The following is a 19,071-nucleotide window of genomic DNA, read 5'->3' as shown; positions in this document are numbered from 1 at the left end:
CGTGAAGCTGTAATTAATAAACCAGAATATTTTGCACAGTGGTTTCAAAAATATTGGTGCGTTAAAACTTTTTCGATTAAGCGTATTTAAATTACTATAAAGAAAATATTGACCAAATTTTAAAAACCATTTCCACGAAAAATTCTTCTTAAGTAAATCTTCTATTAGGGTGTCACACATAACGTAAAATTTAAACATAAAGCTATATTTTAACTTAAACAGAAAGCTATATTTTAACATATCATATGAACATAAATATAAAATAGATAAAAAAAAAATCACGATAAATGAAAATTGGTGCAATAATATAAATTGAAGCTTGTATTTAAAATATGTATTTTTTTTTTTTTTTTTCATCTCTTTTAGATTGATTTAAAATGAATGTTTTAAAGTTTTAGTTAGAAGTCTTCTCCAAAGTGTATCTAGTTCTTGTTTTAGGCTACTTATGAAATTTATTCGGACTTTAACAAATTCTTTGCCTTTCCAAGCCCAAACAGATTTGATTGGATTTAGATCGAGCTGGCCAGGTTGTTAAATTATTCTTCGTTTTCTTCTGTCCAACCATTGGCTCTGCGGGCTGTGATGGTTGAGCAGAAGAAACTGCTACCAATCATTTTGATTAATCAATATGTATGCAATTGGAGCAATTCAGTTATCTAATGCCTCTATGTAGGAATATTAGTTTATTAGACCTGCTTAAGAATTATACCAACCCACGCAGTTAAAATTAAAGCAGTCCCAAACACCAGCTCTTACGCCGCACAGTGGAAAATTGTAGAGCAACAGCATATCATAAATGTTTTTTACTAATGTCGCTACTGTCATTATATTTCAATTTTATTTAATAGTTTAATAGTCAATCATTACTATAATGCAGGAATTTCACATAATTTTAAGTAAAAATAAAAGATTTGAAGCCCTATTGTTTATTACTTTTGCGGATGTTCATTTCAAACCTGTTCGCTTCATCACTTTAAAAGTGAATTTTCTATAAAACTTTCTAGGAATAAGTATAAAGTATTATACATTTTTGAAAAGCTCATGTTATGGAGATTTTAAGAAAATTATACATTTTTACTTATATGGTTCAGTTTAGGAGTAATTATTTGAACAATAAAATAAATGAAAAAAAAAAATATTCTTCAAGTTCACTGAGACTTTTGGTAGTTACCCACGCTTCCCCACGCTTTACATTTAATGTAGTATTGTAGCCTAGGTGTTTATTAAAAACATGTATAAGAATGAGTTGCAGAAACGTGCGGTTTCCGAAATTATCGAGAAAAGAGTGATAAAAGTAAAAAAACAGAAAACCGCTTTTTATCGTGGTTTCAAATTTTGTTCATTTATAACAATAGCTTGGTATATGTTTTTTAATTTATTATCAATTTTTTATTGATACCATGGCATTCTTTTACTTTTGCACTCATTTTGTGGTGAATGTACACTGCCAATATATAAAGAGTTGAAACATTTATATCAGTATAAGAAACTCACAGTGGAAATTAAACCGACTCGTTTGACTATTGAATATTACTTAAGTTACTTTTGTGACTTGTTAAAATGACAACTTTTAAGTGTTTGAAATGTAAATTATTGCTTTCCTATATTGATGGAGGAATGACAGTTGAGGCACTGTCAACAATTTTAAAAGAAAATTATCAACTTTCTGAGGACAACTTGTGTTTCATCATTAGTGGTATTTAAAGGCACATTATTCCGTCTTTTAATAAACGATGGATACTGGCGTCACGGAAAAAGGAAGCTTTTTTATCTAAGAACAGTGATTGGTTGGATATTGTGTATCTTTACCTAACTCAGAAGACGCAATTACCGACTCCACGCCATCTACTTCTTTTGAAAAACGCGGAAGGCCGTGCGTGTCTTATGGAGATTCGTCAGAATCCAGCAAAAAAAGAAAAAATTCCATGTTACTTAAGGAATATGGATTCGAGCATATCTTTAATACATATCTTCAGGCGTTGCATTCAATAGGAGAAGAAGCAGAAGCAAAACTTGTGGAATCATTAAGGATTGCTGATAAAGACAAAAAAAAATTAACATCGAGTTTTATGAAAAACGCAAGCCAGAAAAATATGCTAACTGATGAAGAAGCACTCAGCGTGTTTATTGATTTAGATTTAACAAAAGCACAATATTTGTATATGAGGAAGGTGGCAAATGAACGAAACTGTTCCATATTCCCACCATATTGTAAAATTCAAGAAATTAAACAGACCTGCTATCCACCATCTTCTGCAATAGAAATTACGAACACACATGCGAAAATTCTGGAACTGCAAGATTTATTGGATCACACTGTAGCTAGAATTTTGACCATAGATTCTCTGTACAATATTGAATTCAAGCATTTACTTTCATATAGTAAATGGGGCTGTGATGGTTCCTCTGGCCAAAGCCAATACAAGCAGAAACTTCCAGAGGAATCTGAACTTATTTCTTATGCAAATTTGTTTACTAGTTCTTTGGTGCCTATCAAACTAATTGATAAAGTAACTGGCGCAGTTGTTTGGCAAAATCCGGCACCTTCATATGTTCGTTTTTGTCGACCTATATGCATTGAATTTTGCAAAGAGACTTCCAAGAAAACTAAAGCCATTGTAGATGAAGTAAAGAGCCAAATAAACTCTTTGCGTGAAATGTACAAGAACTTGATGAAGATACTCTGCAGCTTTTGAAAGTCAACGAACTGATTTCAGGAACTGAAAGTCCCTATGTAGTTATGATATAGTACCTTTAAGGTGGTACCAGGGTAAAAAACGGCTATTTTTGATAAAATTTTGAAAAATACCAAAATTAATGTTTTGAATTCTTAAATCTACCTATTTCAATATGCGTTTTGCAAAAAGTCAAAAATCTTCTTAATTTTAATCAAATTTGGCCTTTTTTTAAAGAGCAGTTTGGTTCTTGCTTCATAACAACGACCTTAGAAACGCTTTTTATCTCGCTAAATCTCAATTTTTCAGAAAAAATAACTTTTCATAGAAAATAGATAATGGGCTGAAATTTTGCAGATTTAAAGATGAACATATTACGAATGTTGTCTATGAAGCAAATTTTTGTTATTTTTTATTTAAAACTCATTTTTATCATGCTTTTGTCCCAAACTTCCCTTAATTTTATATCTTAAAGTTCGAATGTCAACCTGGTAAAATTAAAAATGTTTTAAAAAATTCTGTTTCATAGACAACATTCTAAATACATTAAAGAATTCATGTTCAAATTTTCAAGCAGTTTTGACTCTTTTTGAGTTAGTTATATTAGATGAAAGAATAAGCAGGTTTGGGGGTAAAATAACACTAATTATGCGCATAATTAATGACGTTATCACTAAAATTTTTTTATTTGGCTACTGTTTTATATATTTTTTTTGTTCATTAATAGAAAAGAGCTAAAGTTTATTAATAGTTTTCAATTTCTTGTTAAAAAGTTACCTTTACCCTTGTACCACCTTAATATACCTATACATTATTTCATAAAAACAACTATTTAAAAATTGTTATTAAGAAACTGTCTTAAATATTTCTATAATTAGTAGGTAAGCACTTTATGTATTTTTCGTAGTTTTTAATAATTTTAAGGTATTTTCATATATTTGTAAAGCATTGTGTTAAAGTGTAAATTAACTAACTGCCAATTTTGAAGTTTTTGATTTTTATTTATTTATTTTTAATATTGTATTACAAAAAATTCTTATAAAGAGTATTTCACAAGAAGCGTCATATACTACTTTACATTTGTGCAAAATTTCAAATCTCTATTTTTAGTAACAAAAAAGTTATCGATTTTTGGTCCGAAACACACCTTTATTTTCCACTGTGCGCCGCCACCTTGGAGCTTTGATACGACAAACCAGTTGCTATACTTTTCAGATATAAATCTTCTAACTTTTCTATACTTTCTATACTTCTAAACCATGGAACATCAAATTCCTGTCATACCTTCGGAAATTTTCTTAAACTTTTTTAAGGGTGGATTGGTTAAGAAGTTTGATGACTTCTTGCCCAACATTGTCTCAAACTTCTACACCAATTCTTGTCCCAAATCAAAGATCCTTCTTTTGGTCTGATTTTGGCCTTAATTAAGCTGAAAAAATCCATCGGAGGTATCTTGAGAAAAAGCTTTGTTTAGTGATGAAAAATCAAAAATTGAAAGTGATATAGACGCATACAAAGGTCTTCCCTGCCCTGATTCTTAAAGTGGTGCAAAGCCCAACCAAAAATAATTACACTACTTTTCCAGATAGCAAGAAAATACTCGGTCGTTCCTCTAGCTTTTGCTTCAAGTTAAAGGGTTTTCTCAGCAATAGGCAGTGTGTTCACTGATAACCACATTGCTCATTGAGAGCATATAAAACATTTTTTATTGTAAAATTGCATCAACTCATCAATTTTTTCTAAAGAAAACACAACAGCAACATGCATGATGTTGCACAAATCATATGTGCCCTATAAGTTAAATCATACTCAAAATAACCTTGCTAGACATTGTAGTTTATGTTATATTAAACAAACTCAATAACTAGAAACAATAAAAACCCAAAATGTTATGAGAAACTTATTAAAAGCAGAAAGAAAAAGAAAAAAAATTAAATAAAACATACCAAGTTGCATTTTTTGAGGAGAATCTGCCCTAGCATGCAGAATATTAATGAATGAGTTTTTTACATTTAGACTGATTTCGATTGCAAAAATTGATTATGTGCTAATCGCCTCATCTCACAGTTTCTCAGCCATCTGACATTATAAGTTGTTGTTGTGTAGTTGCCAGTCAAATAATAAAGACTGTGATGTTGTTTTAAATTCGTTTGTTATATTATTAATTTTGCGGTAACATTAATGAGACGTATTGTTTTGAGATGAACATTTTTTTAATGCTTGGCAAGAAGAAATTTTAACATTTTAATTTTTAGGCTAATACTTAAAGGGTAAAATCCATTGCATTTTATAATTACTCTAATTCATATCCTCAGTAGGTTGGTTTTCTATAATATATATATATATATATACATATATATATATATATATATATATATATATATATATATATTTATATACTGTATATATATATATATAGTATATATATATACATATATATATATATATATATATATATATATATATATATATATATATATATATATATATATATATATATATATAGTATATATATATATATATATATATATATATATATATATATATATATATATATATATATATATATATATATATATAGACTTAAAATAATAATATTCCATTCACTAATGAAGAGCCGAAATAAGAACCCCTCCTCCCATCGCTCCTTCCACAGAGGGGGCCAATATAATAGTTGCACGCTCATTTTTTATAATCTAATTATAAATCTGAATTAAATGATTGTAATCTGAATTAAATGATTTCAATTGTGCATGCAAAAATGTATGCGTAAAATATGTTTTGTTTCGGCTGCACCAACTCCGAACATTAAATCTTTCACGACGTCATTTTGCAAAAGCATAGAAGGAGCTGACCATGATTTTTAGAAAGAATTGGTTTAATGCATGAAACATAAAAACATTAGGTGCTTATTCATATCAAGTTAAGAAAAAAATTCTGTGTATTTCATTGGGAAGTTGGTGTAATAATTTAAAATGTTCAGAAGGATACTTTCTTTCATTCCTAAAAAACTTTGTAAGTGACTATGAAATACTTTTTAATAAAATTTTGATGGAAATAATGTTTTTTTTTTTGTTTTTTTTTGCCTTTTGTTTTGATTCTTCAATAGTTAGATTAAAATTTGCATAGTCAGTTACTTACAAATATCCACAGAGAGGTGTTTTCTGACATGATAAATCAAAATTAAGTATGTAGCAAAGATACCTTTTTCTAATAATAGGATTTCCACCCATCGCATGCAATCTTCTGAATGGTTTCTCTACGAGGTTGACCAGGTCAACAGAGTAAACAACCATTAAGCTAACAAGCTTAATTTATGCGATCTCATTTGAAATAATCCAAATCATTTTTTATTTCAAGAAGCTTAAATAATGAAACAGATTAGGATTAATTACAACTACTATTCTTTTTTGATTCAAGTAACCATCTTACCTAATTACCTACTATGAGAAATGCAAGGGAGAAAAAATTGATAATCAAAAAATGATGGGGTTTTAAAATTAGAAAAATTCTCCTACCTAAGTTATTCAAATCAACAAGAGTAAAATGTTTATCTAGTTAAAGAGTTTATATTAACATGTTTTTGTTGTTTTTTTTCTGTTAAAAGATTTTTTTTCTTTACATCAAACATGTAATTCAAATTGCTTAAATTGTTATTATTTTATTTGTTTTTGTAAATATTTTTTACAATTCTGACATTTGTGAAAATCTTTTTACAATGACTTTTTTTTTAAGCATAATTCTATGAAATTTGTAAATTTTCACAGTGTGGAAGATTCTATGTGATAATTTACACTGCATTATTTTGATGAAAGTTTACTTTTATACATTGAATAAGTTGCTAAAATTTCTTTAATTTAGTTTTTTTTTTTTACCCCTGATAAGATTTGGGTACAAATGTTAACAATGAAAAAGTTACTCTTTAGTTAAAATCTAAATTTTTTCTTTTTGAAAGCCATGATTAAAGAAAACTATCAAAATATCATTCATGGCATTATTCATTTTTTCACTTCAGTTTCTAAAAAAATTGACATTGAGTTCAATTTGTCTTGTTAGTTCTTTACTAGCAAGACAAATTGAACTTCATGTCAATATTTTTGCTCACATTTTTCTAAAAAGGTTTGATTGAATGGTCATAAAAAATGAACATTGTTGTGGAAAACTGTTGAGATTAACGTCCTAAGATAATCCTCAGTTTGAAGTAGAACTACATTAACTGAAAGTGCATAGTTTCTTGATGGAAATAATTTCTATTGTGTAAATACTGTTGGATTTTATGATTGATTTTAAAGCTCTTATATACGAATGATAGATGAATTGCTGTCAGAGTAAACACTCTTAGCAAAAGATGAGCTGTATCACAGTTTTAATACAAAGTTAAAGCAGATGTTTGTGACTGTTGATAAGGTTACTTATTAATAAAGTAAATATATTTTATGTTGAACACATTTACTAAGACTAAATACAAATGCAGTATATCCAACTTTATGTTACTCAGTGTAACATTTTAATTTATGTATTAAGAAGAAAATAATTCTAATTGTGACTATTATATACTAAAAACAATCTGATGGTCTTCAATAAAAAATAGTGGATTATATATATTACATAAAAGAATTTTGATTAATAATTTTTAAAAACATATGTACTGAAATTAGATAAAATATTCAGTGCACCCTTTTACCATGCTTAACTATGTACTTATGCAAGAACTTTCATATGCAAATATATAGATTTTATGTTTGCTTTTATAGAGGTGTTATATTATTGTTATGATTTTTAAAAAGGCTTTCGATACCCAGGATCAGTTGCAGTAAGTCACAGTACTGTAAATGAAGAAATTTTAAAATCAAAGTTCACGAACAAAGAGACTAAGTTTGGTACTAACTTATCAGGATACTGCATGAAGAGTGAATACTCATCATTTAAAAAAACAGCTGCCGAAGAGTTGTATGCAGTATGTTTTTTAATTCATACTTTGTTACAAATGCTGTAATTAATTTGTAACCAAATTCTTTTTTTTTTTGTTGTTTTTTGTTTTTTTTTCAGTGGTGTAGTGGTGTTCTTGGGATATCCAGCATTATTTACTGGCACAAATCATTAAACCAAAGCTGCCCTTTTAAAAAAATTGATAATGAAGTACTAAGTATTTTGAAAAAGTTGGTTTTGCATGATAATATTGTATTAGCAGTAAATGAAGGACCAAAAATAAGTGAAGAACCTGCTGCATCTCTGAATGAAAGTTGCAATGTAAGTTCTTTTTTTCAACTAGTAATTGTTACTTTAATGGGGATTTTCACTAAAGTTTTAATAATTAAATGGTTAAAGAATGCAAAAAGCTTTCTGATCTATTCCTTCCTCAAAAAATTTCTGTAGCTTTCTCTTCTTTTTTATTTAATCAAATTTTTGTTATGATCTTAATCATATGATAAATCCATTAAATTTATATTTAACTTTGTATTTAATTATTTGAATAAGTTTACAGTAAAACACATTAAACTTTATAAGAGTTGTCTTTTGTATTTCTTATTTTAGCAATCTTGGGAAAGTACAAAAGCTAACTTTAAGAAAACTGTTGAAGAATGCTCTGCTTTGTTGTGTAATAAAATGGCAATCCAAATATCCCGAAGTAATAGTCACAAAATGGTAACATTAAATTGATTTTCTAAGCAGGTTTCTTACTGAGAGGACAGGAATTGTGGGTAAGAAGAGATTTGAATAGTACCACATTTTCATAGTAATAGATACAAACTCTAAGTATGTATAGTTAGAGATAACCTAAAAACCATGTTAAGTCTCTACCAGTTTTTGCATATATTATATGTTTGTCATTGGTTTGTAGGCTTTTAATTTGTTTGTAAAAGCTTCAGAAAATGGTAATGTTGCCTCATTATTTAATATTGGTCTTTGTTATGAACTGGGGCATGGTGTAAAAGCATCTTTAGAAAAGGTATATTTTGTGGATTTGTTTTTTTCCTCTTTAACAAAAAGTTATTATTTCTTTTTCTTTGAAAAAACTTAAATGTCATTTGGAAAATGATGAATTTTAAAAAAGTGTTATTTTTAGGCTGCTGAATACTACAAACTTGCTGCTGATAAAGGTCATTTAAAAGCAATGTATAATCTCTCCTCATTACACTATCAGGGTGGGATTTTTAAAATTAGTTCATGTTATGATTTTTTAAAGCAGGCAACAACAGTAATATCTTTAATTGGGATGGTTTTAAAATTTATCTATAATTAGCTTTTTCATATTAACTTTAGGACTGTTAAGTAAATATAACAGCGATGAAAATGGTTTTTACTATATGAAGTTAGCTGCAGATTCTGGTCTTGTGAAGGTTTCATTTATTTTGTAAAAGTTTAGCTGCGAAATTGTTGTTAAATTTAAAGTTGTTTTTTTTTTAAATTATTAAAGTTATTCCATGACCTATGTAAGCATTTGCTTTCATTTGAATTATTTCTTGAACTATAATCAATTTGAATTTAGTTTATTATATCTGTTAAAAATATTTTAACAACTGTTTTTCTTTTAGGCTCAGCTGAAGATGGGTTTAATATATACTGAAGAAAAGAAGTGGAGTGATGCCATCAAGTATTTTAAAATGGCCGCTTCTCAAGAGGTAAGCTTGTTTCAATTCCTATCATAAACTTTATGTGAATGAAAAGTGCTAAGAATTACAATTATAAATTTCTTTTGAATACCTAATGCATTACATCTCTGGTGAAGATCAGATTTTTGATTACTAAGTCTTGAATTAGTCTTCTACTTCATTTCTCTATTAATTTAGGATGCTGCATCTGAATACTATTTAGCAATATGTTGCGATAATGGTTTTGGCATAAAGCAAGATACCAAAAAGGTGACAATCTAAAGTTAGAGCTCAATGAAGTTTTTAAATATTTGAAATAATTACTCTTGAGGCTTTTTTAAATCATTTAATTTTTTAAAAATTATTTCCAGGCAATGTTGCATTACAAAAAAGCTGCTGAAATGGGCTACGCAGATGCTCAATATATTATGGGCCGTTGTTATGAAATCGGTCTTAAAGGTAAAATTTTTATTTTCAAGGTCGTAAAAGCCACAAATCATAGAAAACGAACTTTGACTCGTAGCAAACTACTACGAGTCAAAGTTCGTTTTCTATGATTTGTGGCTAAGATTAAGTTCTGGCCTTTTTACTTGTGTTCTAAGTTTATTTTTGTTTTCATGAAGAGTGCACAAAAGATTTGACCAATGCTTTAAAGTGGTATAAATTAGCACAAAAATCTGGTTACACGGAAATAGAAGATCGCATAGAACTTCTGGAATATGAAATAAAACAACACAGTGAGGATATTCTACTGGATGCATTAGATTTAAACCCTATGATGAAAATATTTGGTCCTGTTGAGAAGCATGTTAGGGCAATTCATAAGTCTTCATCAGCGCCTAGCTTGAGACCATGCTGAGTCTAAAACAGTAAGTTTGATTGTTAATACACCTGCACCACCTGTTAAAAGTCTGTTAAAACTGATGAGAGCGAAAGATAACTGCTTCTCTGGCAACCGTTTAATGTAAAAAAAAAAAACAATTGAGTTTTTTTATAAAATGTCAAAATCAAGGTTTTAAAAAAAGCAATTTTCTCAGGAAATTTTAATTTCACTATTCATTTAATCAGGTTGTATACACGCAAAAATTACAGAATTTTTTTTCATCATTCTGTTCCATTACAAAAAGCAATATCCAATGTCTAAAAATGACTGCTGCTGATCGGTTATCGATCGGTCCAAGAGTTTATCTTTCCAAGCATTTCGCTTTTCATTATTTTTTTTAAACTTGCTTGTAAAATGATAAGAATAAATGACTAAAGCGTTGGAAATCTCTCTCTTTTTTTTATTGTAAATAGTTGGAAAAAAAAAATGAAACTTGATTCTTTTCGTTGTTCTGTGTTGAATTCTTGAATTCTCTCACTACTCATCTCAGCAAACTTATGTTTGCTACAAGAAATTCAATACTCGATCTTCAAATCTAAAAAGCCCAAATTTTAACAAATTCTAAGCCTAAGTTTTAATAAATGGCTTCCTAGTTTAATTGATCAAACTAAAGCAGTAATCAATGAACGTGTTCTCTTGTGATATATTCTTACCCAAAAAGGCTTATTTCAGAAAAAGACGCTCCTGTTTTTTTTAAGCAAGAGAATTTGTTTTTTTTTTTTTTTTTGTTTGTTTTTTTCTGTTGTTTTTTTTTTTGTTTTCATGTTCATTATTTGTTGCAGATTCAAGACAAATGATTGTAAAAAAAGGTGTCCTATGTTGAGGGAAAAAGGTGTCAAAAAAAGGAGTCTTGTGTCGGAGACAATGAATTGATGTCACAAAATTTAGTTCTTGTATACATAAAAAAAATTCTTCTATCGTTTACAACCTAAACATGTCTTACTATTAATGAAATTACTTTTAGAAAATTAGCTTTTAGAAAATTAATAAAATACTAAATATATTCCAACAAATATTTGGCAACGAAGAAATTTTAAAGTATATATTAGTACGCCCGCGAACAATTGAATTGCGCGATAGAATTTCTTTTTTTTAACAAATTTCAGCATCTCTTCGTCTTCTGCTCTCTGAGGTACCTTTAAAAATTTCTACGCATCTTTGAGCTAGAACCTTTGGACAAGTGCCATTACATGGGTACTTACAGTCGGCTTTGAAATGGTGAAATCCGTTTTTTTGCAAGTTTCTGTCAAGAAACCATGCGAAGAAAGAGTTTTCTATACTGCTATTATTGATACGAACTTTAGACCATGTGTAATCTATAATTGCCTGACCATGCACAAGACACGAATTAGCAAATATTCCAGTGTCATTTTTGAATGCTTTTATTTTAGTAAGCGCGCCGTACATATGGTTCCGAAAGTTTAATATAAGATCGTGTTGTTTTGTATCGCACTTAAATTCATCATAAACACACTGTATTCCCTCAAGTTCTGATAGTTGCCAGTGATCGTAAAGTGAATTTACCAAGAAGACTGGCAGCTTGAGATATTTTAAAGCATGTTCAGGGAAAAGACATAAGAACCTATCTTTCTTAGAGAAGGAAGCCAAACATTCCTTGTTAAGAATTGGTTTATGTAAACTGTATAATGCTTTGAACTGCTGTCGAGCTAAAAATAATCCCAATGATGAACTACGATCTAAGAAAATACCTGCATCGCATAAACCGCGAACGTGAGCATTTTTTGGAAGAAAATGACGTATGTAATCTCCTTGTAGCACTACTGCTAAGCCACCGGCGGATGTGCCGCTCAAAATAATATCCGTTGCGTTTTGTAAAGACTTTTTATGGAGATCTTCAATAAGAAGCTTCAATATTTTACGACCTTGAAAATAAAAATTTCTGCCTTTGCCAATTAGAAACTTTTTTCGATTGCCTGAAAATAAACCGCCGTCGCAATAAGACAAAACGACGACGTTCCAATTAAAAAAATGTGGGTTAACATTTGGATTCTTCGACAGAATTCCGTGGAAAAAGCTATTGATGTTTTCTTTAGCTGAATTTTTTGTTGAGCCAAGTATAGTTCCTCGGCGTTTAGAGCAGCTATGAAGATCGTAGCACCATGCACCTCCATGTAGATGTATTATCCATTTTGACTCACCACTCGCCCACCCTTTTCTTAAATAGTAACCTGGAGGAGTACCATCCATACAACGAGCATATGCTTGATTATTATGATTAGCTATACTATAAAACTTAATTTTGTGTTCGTTCATTACATCAAGGTTTAAATTTTCTAAAAGCGGACGTAGTTGAGACGTTGATTGAATGAAGGCTTGCTCGTTTACAGCTTGAATTATTTTCTCATCGTAAGTAAATTGAAAATTATTATCTGCACTAATATTTAAACTGTTTGTATTTTTTGGTTCTGTAATTCCTTTTTTATTACTTGCATTTTTAATTATATTTTGCAGTTCTCCGTCGTTTGACTCACTTTCGGGCATTATTACAGATTGGTTAATAGAATCACCCTTAAGATCAGGAAGGGAAGAGCTACTTATGAAAGGTTCTTTATCTTCAGAACTACTTGCATTAGCAAAACCCCGTGCTGAGCTCTCAACTTTTTTTCTTTGAAAAGAAAAAGAAAATTTATTTTTTGAAAACTTTTTGCTGTCTTTTACCTCGCTTCTTTCAAGAGAGCTGCCGTCAGGGAAGTCCCCTGAATATTCCATAGGATCTTCCAAATATTCCATAACTGAGGCGCTTGGTTGAATCTCTTGCAAAGTTTTTGTTGCTTTTTCTTTGTTCTCATCTAAATCAACAAGATTTTCACCTGTAAGTAATGATTGAACTTTGTCGCTTTCGTTTTGAAAACTTTCATCAACAGATTTTTGATTATCTTTACTTGATATCTCATGGTCATAAAAAAGATTTATGGTATCTTTAACATTTTCATTGTAATTCTTACTAACGATATTGTTTGTCCTTGAATCTAAACTTTCTATCTCATTGACAATTCTGGGGGATTGCCGAGTTTCCTCCGTAAAAAAGTCTAAAATATGCGAATGTAAATCTGATGCTGGATTACTACGTTTAAAACCCATTTCATGAGCATCTTTTGATTCAGAAATATCCTTTAACAAACGAAGTGGATTTCCTCCAATTTTGTAGCCAGCATGAGCACCATCTAATGATAGGTTTCTTTCAAGTTCATCATTAATATCTAAATTTGAATCAACCATATTTTGCGAGGAGATTTTTTCATCTTGGTTGATTGTTTCTTGTACAGTTTTTATATCACTTTTTATCGAGGAGATAATATTATCTACTTTATTGTCGTCTAACGAATTACCAAAAGATAACATGGAATGGTTAAGAACTCTATTATTGTTTAAAGGTCTGAGATATTTGTCAAAAAAGTAATCTTCGTCTAATTTCTGAAGATCTAAGTTTTCGTTTTTAATAAACGATTTTAATCGCGTGCTTTTATCTCCAAAATGGCGTTGTTTATCTCTCTGCCACAAACCAACAAATGGAATATTATGCTCATACTTATCTATACTCTTCAGACGATTTTCAAAATTATAATTACTAAATGTCAACACTCTGTTTATAACTATCCAAAACAAAATTAGTACACTTAGAGTTCGTGTCACAATAGGATGATGGTTGCAGTGGCGCGGTGTTAACCACAATCCCATTTTTTATTATACTGAAAGCGCAACATCAGACGCATTTCTCTTTTTTTTTTTAATATATTGGTAATTTAGTAAAAATTCAAGATCATTGAGACATTAACTTGAAAGAGGTCATTTCGGTGCGCTTGTTAAACTTCTTGTTTTAGATAACTATTGAACCAAATAAACAGTGCTTCACACCGCCGCTCCAATTTTGATTGGTTTCTACAATGCTTTTCATGATGGAAAACAAAACTATACCGAAGTCGTTCTAAACGATGGAGAGTTCAATAGTATCTGCTGTTTAATTTTCAAGGTCGTTATACCCATGGTAAAACCGGTCAATTCAGATTGTTTACTTTAGTTTAACATTGTTTTTTTGGGGTAGGGTGTTTGTTTTTAGAGTGAATACTTGAAACTGTTACGGTTGCCGGTTTTTTAACGAAAGACTAAAGTGCGAGATGAAAATATAAACATGAAGCGATCTTTCTAAGTTATTTTCTTTCTTTATTTTAAATCTATAAATTCTGATGATTGCTTAAACCCTTTCGTGCTGTTTTACTTGTCGCTATATGCAGATTTATTCGAACGTGTGTGAGAGATGTTGCATTCTTTGACCGAATCTCGCTTTTCATCATAATGATTTGAGTTGATTCAAAACATTTTGATAAAAAGCGAGACGTTACTTATACGTGTATAATTATCTATAGTATAAGGTGTCAGCAATAATGTTAAATTTCAGATTTGTAATTTCTTTTTTATTTTAAATAATTAACATGGAAAAGTGTTCTCCGACAACCTTGATTTGAATTCATAACAAAGTATTAGATATATATTTTATGTACACTCTCTCATTTGTTATAAGTCATCAGAAGTTTTTTATTTTTTGTTATCGTCGTCATTTTAGTGAGTCAGCAAGACTCAAAAGCAAAAGGAAAAATATTTCCATAGTAAAGTCACCTGATACAGGTTCCATGAGTTATAGGAGATTTGATCATCGCAAAATATAAATAAATACTATAGACAAACTCCGCTTGTCACTTTGCAAGGTTTGTTTGAATCTGGAGGAGCTAAAAACAACGTGCCATCTTTGCACATACAAACTTCGGCGATATCTCCGTAAATTTGCGCCGCAGGAGCGTTTGTCATGCTTGACTGGCGCAAATTTTTTAACTGTATTTTCTCCGAATCGAAAACAATCTATGTGAAGTAAAATAAAATGTTTCAAATAAAGTTGCACAGATAAAGAGAAGTTAAACTTTTTAATAAATATAATTTCTCGTGGTAATTGAAGTCTTCTGTCAAACACACGCATATTACGTACTTTATTAGTCAAAGTTAACTCCTTATGGAAAAAAGATATTTTTAAAGAATAACAAATTTTCATAGGCTATAATAAAATAGTTAAAAATTTTTTTTTTTTTAAAACAAGATTACATATTATCGTTGTCCCCTTTTAAGAATGGTCATCGAAGGAAGCAGTTTTATTCTTAGTTGTTAATTTAAAAACTAAATAACCTCCCTCACCTTTCCTTTTTGTGATGTTACTTTCGTATCCATCAAACTGTTAAAATGGATATCGTGTCCATGAGAATTTATATCTACGCCGCCAGCCGCATTGACGTAAATCTTCTTCGTTAGGGATTCTAAGCGTAGATCCTTCGATTCACTAGCTTGCACTACAGAGGTTTGAATTGAAGTCTCGAAATTTAAACCGCCAGGAACTAAATTTAAAAAATGAACTTAAAGTTAATTACAAAATTAGTAACGCAGTTGTTACACTTGGTAGGAGCTACTTGCTAGGAGATTTTTAAAATGTATTACAGTAAGCAGGCAAATGTGACAAGATTTCGTCTACTGATGCGATATTTAATTTTAAGACGATTAATCTTTTCTTCTGCTACTGACATAATCTTGATCTGAATTCGCACGTCTTGCCATTTTTGTATTTGGTTGATTTAGAGATAAGCATGAAATTTCACATAATTATTGAATAAAAAAAAAGGTATTTAAGTTTTAATTTAAAAATTGTATAAGAACTGCATTGAAAACCAGAGTAGAAACATTTCTAATGGAAAGACCGCTTTATCAAGAAATATTTACTAACAAAGTCATTACCGATAAATTGCATGTTTTCAAGGTTCATTTTAATTTTCTTATCGTCAGCATAAAGTAGCGTTCGTCCATTTTGGTCTTGAATATGTAATTCTTTGTTTTTCATAACGATCGCCTTACTATTCAATGTTATCTGTCCGACAATGTTGTTTTGTGAATCAACTGCACTAAGAGATATATTCTTTCGCGAGTTCACTCTGAGGGGAGCATCCTTTACGTAACAAATTATGGGTAGTTTTAAAAGTTTGTCAGGAATTATCAATTGGAAAGATTTATTAAAAAGCCTTAATTTAATGTATTACCCATTTCAACTTACGTTTCTTGTCAGTATAGATTTTGCTCTGATGTGTTCCATAAATTCTGCTGTACCATCCATCCTTAAACCATTACTTAAGATGTGAAGCTTCCCCATCCCTTGCTAAAAACAAAAATGTCTTTTGCTTATGTATAATCTTCTTTTTGTGTTAATATCTGTTATGTCTAAATTTACATTTGCACAAGCATATTTATGGAAAAAAAAAAAGAAAAAAAGAACGCGCGTACCAGCCCAAAATCCTGAACTCTAAGAATCCATACGGTCAACGCCATGTTTATCATAGCTACGGTCAGCGTTGTGAGAATGATTATATAGAGAAAATATTTTCTCCATCCATATGTGAGCCCCACTTCGTACACCGTGTAAGCAGGGTCATATTTTGAAAACTCTGCATTTTCTTTTAAAGTTTTATTGCTGTTTTTTTCTTTTACTGCCATTTTATTTAACAACATGCAAGCAGTCAAACTTCTTGTTTAGGTAAATGTTTATCGCATCTAAGTAGCACTTGTTAACAATAGCTACACCACAATAGAAACCACCATTTCCTTCGTAGGCGATTGGGTTTACCGCAACTTAAAACTAATACTGATCTAAAACGTTAACGTTAAGAATTTAGAACGCATTTAGAAATTGAATATCCGTAACTTTATGAAGTTTCAGATATTGAATATTTAAAAGTTCATTAAAATGAAAAAGAAAATTTATGTAAATAAGATGCAGCTATCGCAACCGATTCGCTCGATGAAAAACATTCGCTAGATGAACATCAATGTCGTGAAATATATAAACGTTTACCGATGTAAACATTGAATACTGAGTTGCAAATAAAAATACGTTTGAGGATTTAAACTATTGGTTTAAAGAGGTCTCCATTTTAGTCCAAATATTGCTGTAAATAATTTAACAATATTTTTTTACACAGAAAACCAGATGATTAATTTATGACTAAAACTCCCCACTTTCCTCTTCGTAGATTTCTATTCGTCGAAAGAGATTAAATAAGCGACAATTTCAACAGGAGTGACTTCCAGATTATTTTGTGTCCTCTATAGAAATTATTTTAAATCTAACTGCATTTAAAATATTGTAACTGACCTTTAGATCTTCAGAATTTTCTACAATATTATTCTTCAAATTCTTCACTTGTTTGCTAAAAACTTGTCAAACGAATGCAACTGAGATTTTCACATCTGAGCAAATCAAACTTATCATAACACAAAAAGGAAACAGTAGACGCTCAATAGCAACGTCATCTTAATTAAGATTAAAGTGTTCATTTGTAAAATGTCTCTTATTGTAATCAAGCTCTTTCGACAGAATCATGAAACATTTTGCAAGAAGGAACTGTAGTTGAAAAAGTAGAGAAGTGGAAGTGGTTTTTAAAAAATTTTTTTTTTAAAAATTGAGCCTTCATATTGGTTTACGATTTTTAAAAACTGATAAATCAAAGTCCATTGAATTGTCATGCACTAAAGTTGACATAAGCGACTGTCGTACTGTAAATAAAAGGTTTAAGTTACTTCCGCTTTGTACACATTTCAATATTTTCTTTGGTTTCATCATTTATTTCAATGAACTTTACTTTTCTAAAATAAGCTTTCCCGTTACATTTTAAACGTCACTCATAAATCTTTCATCCGACTTTTTTTTATCGTTTATTTTTGTTCAAAAAGGAATAACTTTTTAAGTAATGGGACGGCAGTTATTTAATCTATGAACGTGCTCTTGAATTATCAAACTCAATTGAAGATTAAGAACTTCCTCTAAACAATTAAAAACAGTTAAGTTAAAAAAATTATCAGCTAAAAGTAAAAAAATCGGTCGGAAACAAGAATACAAAAAATATTTATTCGCCATAACTAAAGTCGAGACAAGTGAGGTTTCAAGACGGGTCTGAGTTTCTTATTTCTCACCATTGCTTTTACAATTACTCAAAAATATTCTAAGCAAACATTTTATTTTTCAATCACATAAGCAATTTCTCTAAAACAACGAGAATATGCAATATTCAACTTTTACTAAATAAGCTTTTAATTTCTCATCGAATTTAAAACTAACTCTTGAAACTTCTCTTCGGTCAGGTTAAACCATGTTGACCAACTGATGGCAACATATTTACACATGCTTTAAACCGTGTTGACCAACTGATGGCAACATATTTACACGTGCTTTAAATAGACTTAGAAACAGTGAATTTTGATCTCTTATTTTAAAAAACGCGGGTTTTCTTCATTAACTCTTCATAAATAACAGCAAACAATTTAAAAAAGGTTAAAACATCTTTCAAAAATCGTTTATGGCAAAATTTACGTTCACGAAAAAAATAACCAACAGAAAGCTTTTAAACACAGACTTTTTTTGTAATCATTTAAGTTTTTATCGAACAAAATTCTTTCTCTTTATTTATTTTTTTCTAAAAAAAAAAAACAGTTTTTTTTAGTAACAAGTAAATAACATTTTAAAACACACTTGTAAATGGCGGCTTCGTTGCAAGCAATTAAAATACATTTTTCAAGTCAATAAAATACGTTTTACTTTAATTCTCTGTTTAAAAGAAGCGACAGAAGTAACTAAATATTACCCTTTAGCGAATTTTCCCTTTATTCATTACACTACGTTTAGAAATTTTAAAATGGAAAAAATTAAGAACTACAAAGTCATGATAAAAAAGCTCCATAATACCAAATTTAAAAACCTTTGAAGTTGGATAATTAAATCGCAAGCGAACTTTTTAAACAACGACATGGATAAAATCTCCAATAAGAAACTTAACGTGATAGGTCACTACTTTTCTTTTTCTTATTTTTTCTTTGA

The 19,071-nt window shown here is 29.7% G+C and overlaps 4 protein-coding genes across 6 annotated transcripts in view; 1 reads left to right on the top strand and 3 right to left on the bottom strand.

The window, feature by feature from the left end:
• Positions 1-5,936, bottom strand: part of LOC145184632 (uncharacterized) — an 18,469-nt gene extending 12,533 nt beyond the window's left edge. Inside the window, exon 1 of the mRNA XM_090079188.1 lies at positions 5,880-5,936. The gene's annotated coding sequence lies outside the window, so the exon portion shown is untranslated. The remainder of the gene's footprint in view (positions 1-5,879) is intronic.
• Positions 5,433-12,064, top strand: LOC145194858 (uncharacterized). Of its 2 annotated transcripts, XM_090079192.1 has the most exons (12): positions 5,433-5,690; positions 7,463-7,632; positions 7,725-7,925; positions 8,211-8,321; positions 8,518-8,625; positions 8,743-8,821; positions 8,940-9,016; positions 9,212-9,298; positions 9,467-9,538; positions 9,640-9,727; positions 9,892-10,137; positions 10,934-12,064. In XM_090079192.1, exons 1-11 carry the CDS (start codon positions 5,651-5,653, stop codon positions 10,125-10,127), a joined length of 1,269 nt encoding a protein of 422 aa, XP_089935318.1. In that variant the 5' UTR covers positions 5,433-5,650; the 3' UTR covers positions 10,128-10,137; positions 10,934-12,064. The 2 variants fall into 2 exon arrangements, with proteins under 2 accessions (XP_089935318.1, XP_089935317.1); XM_090079191.1 differs by lacking the exon at positions 10,934-12,064 and having other exon boundaries at positions 9,892-10,537.
• LOC145182175 (uncharacterized) lies at positions 11,005-14,568 on the bottom strand. The gene has a single exon (XM_080057471.2). It carries the CDS (start codon positions 13,848-13,850, stop codon positions 11,244-11,246), a length of 2,607 nt encoding a protein of 868 aa, XP_079913597.2. The 5' UTR covers positions 13,851-14,568; the 3' UTR covers positions 11,005-11,243.
• Positions 14,563-19,071, bottom strand: part of LOC145182181 (gamma-sarcoglycan-like) — a 4,894-nt gene continuing 385 nt past the window's right edge. The window contains exons 1-6 of one of the 2 annotated variants that reach the window (XM_080057482.2): positions 17,353-18,022; positions 16,485-16,847; positions 16,258-16,359; positions 15,945-16,152; positions 15,354-15,550; positions 14,563-15,026 (exon numbers count right to left, since the gene is read on the bottom strand). In XM_080057482.2, the coding sequence (XP_079913608.2) occupies positions 14,844-15,026; positions 15,354-15,550; positions 15,945-16,152; positions 16,258-16,359; positions 16,485-16,709 (915 nt within the window). In that variant the 5' untranslated portion in view covers positions 16,710-16,847; positions 17,353-18,022 and the 3' untranslated portion in view covers positions 14,563-14,843. Of the gene's footprint in view, positions 15,027-15,353; positions 15,551-15,944; positions 16,153-16,257; positions 16,360-16,484; positions 16,848-17,352; positions 18,023-19,071 lie in introns of those variants that run through there. The other variant, XM_090079195.1, reaches the window with a different exon arrangement.

This window comes from Hydra viridissima, unplaced genomic scaffold (genome assembly GCF_058129835.1).
Source record: "Hydra viridissima isolate aposymbiotic clone 2 unplaced genomic scaffold, HvirCarnegie_v1 scaffold_2, whole genome shotgun sequence".
NCBI classification, from domain to species: domain Eukaryota; kingdom Metazoa; phylum Cnidaria; class Hydrozoa; order Anthoathecata; family Hydridae; genus Hydra; species Hydra viridissima.
This window is presented reverse-complemented; position numbering and strand designations above follow the sequence as displayed.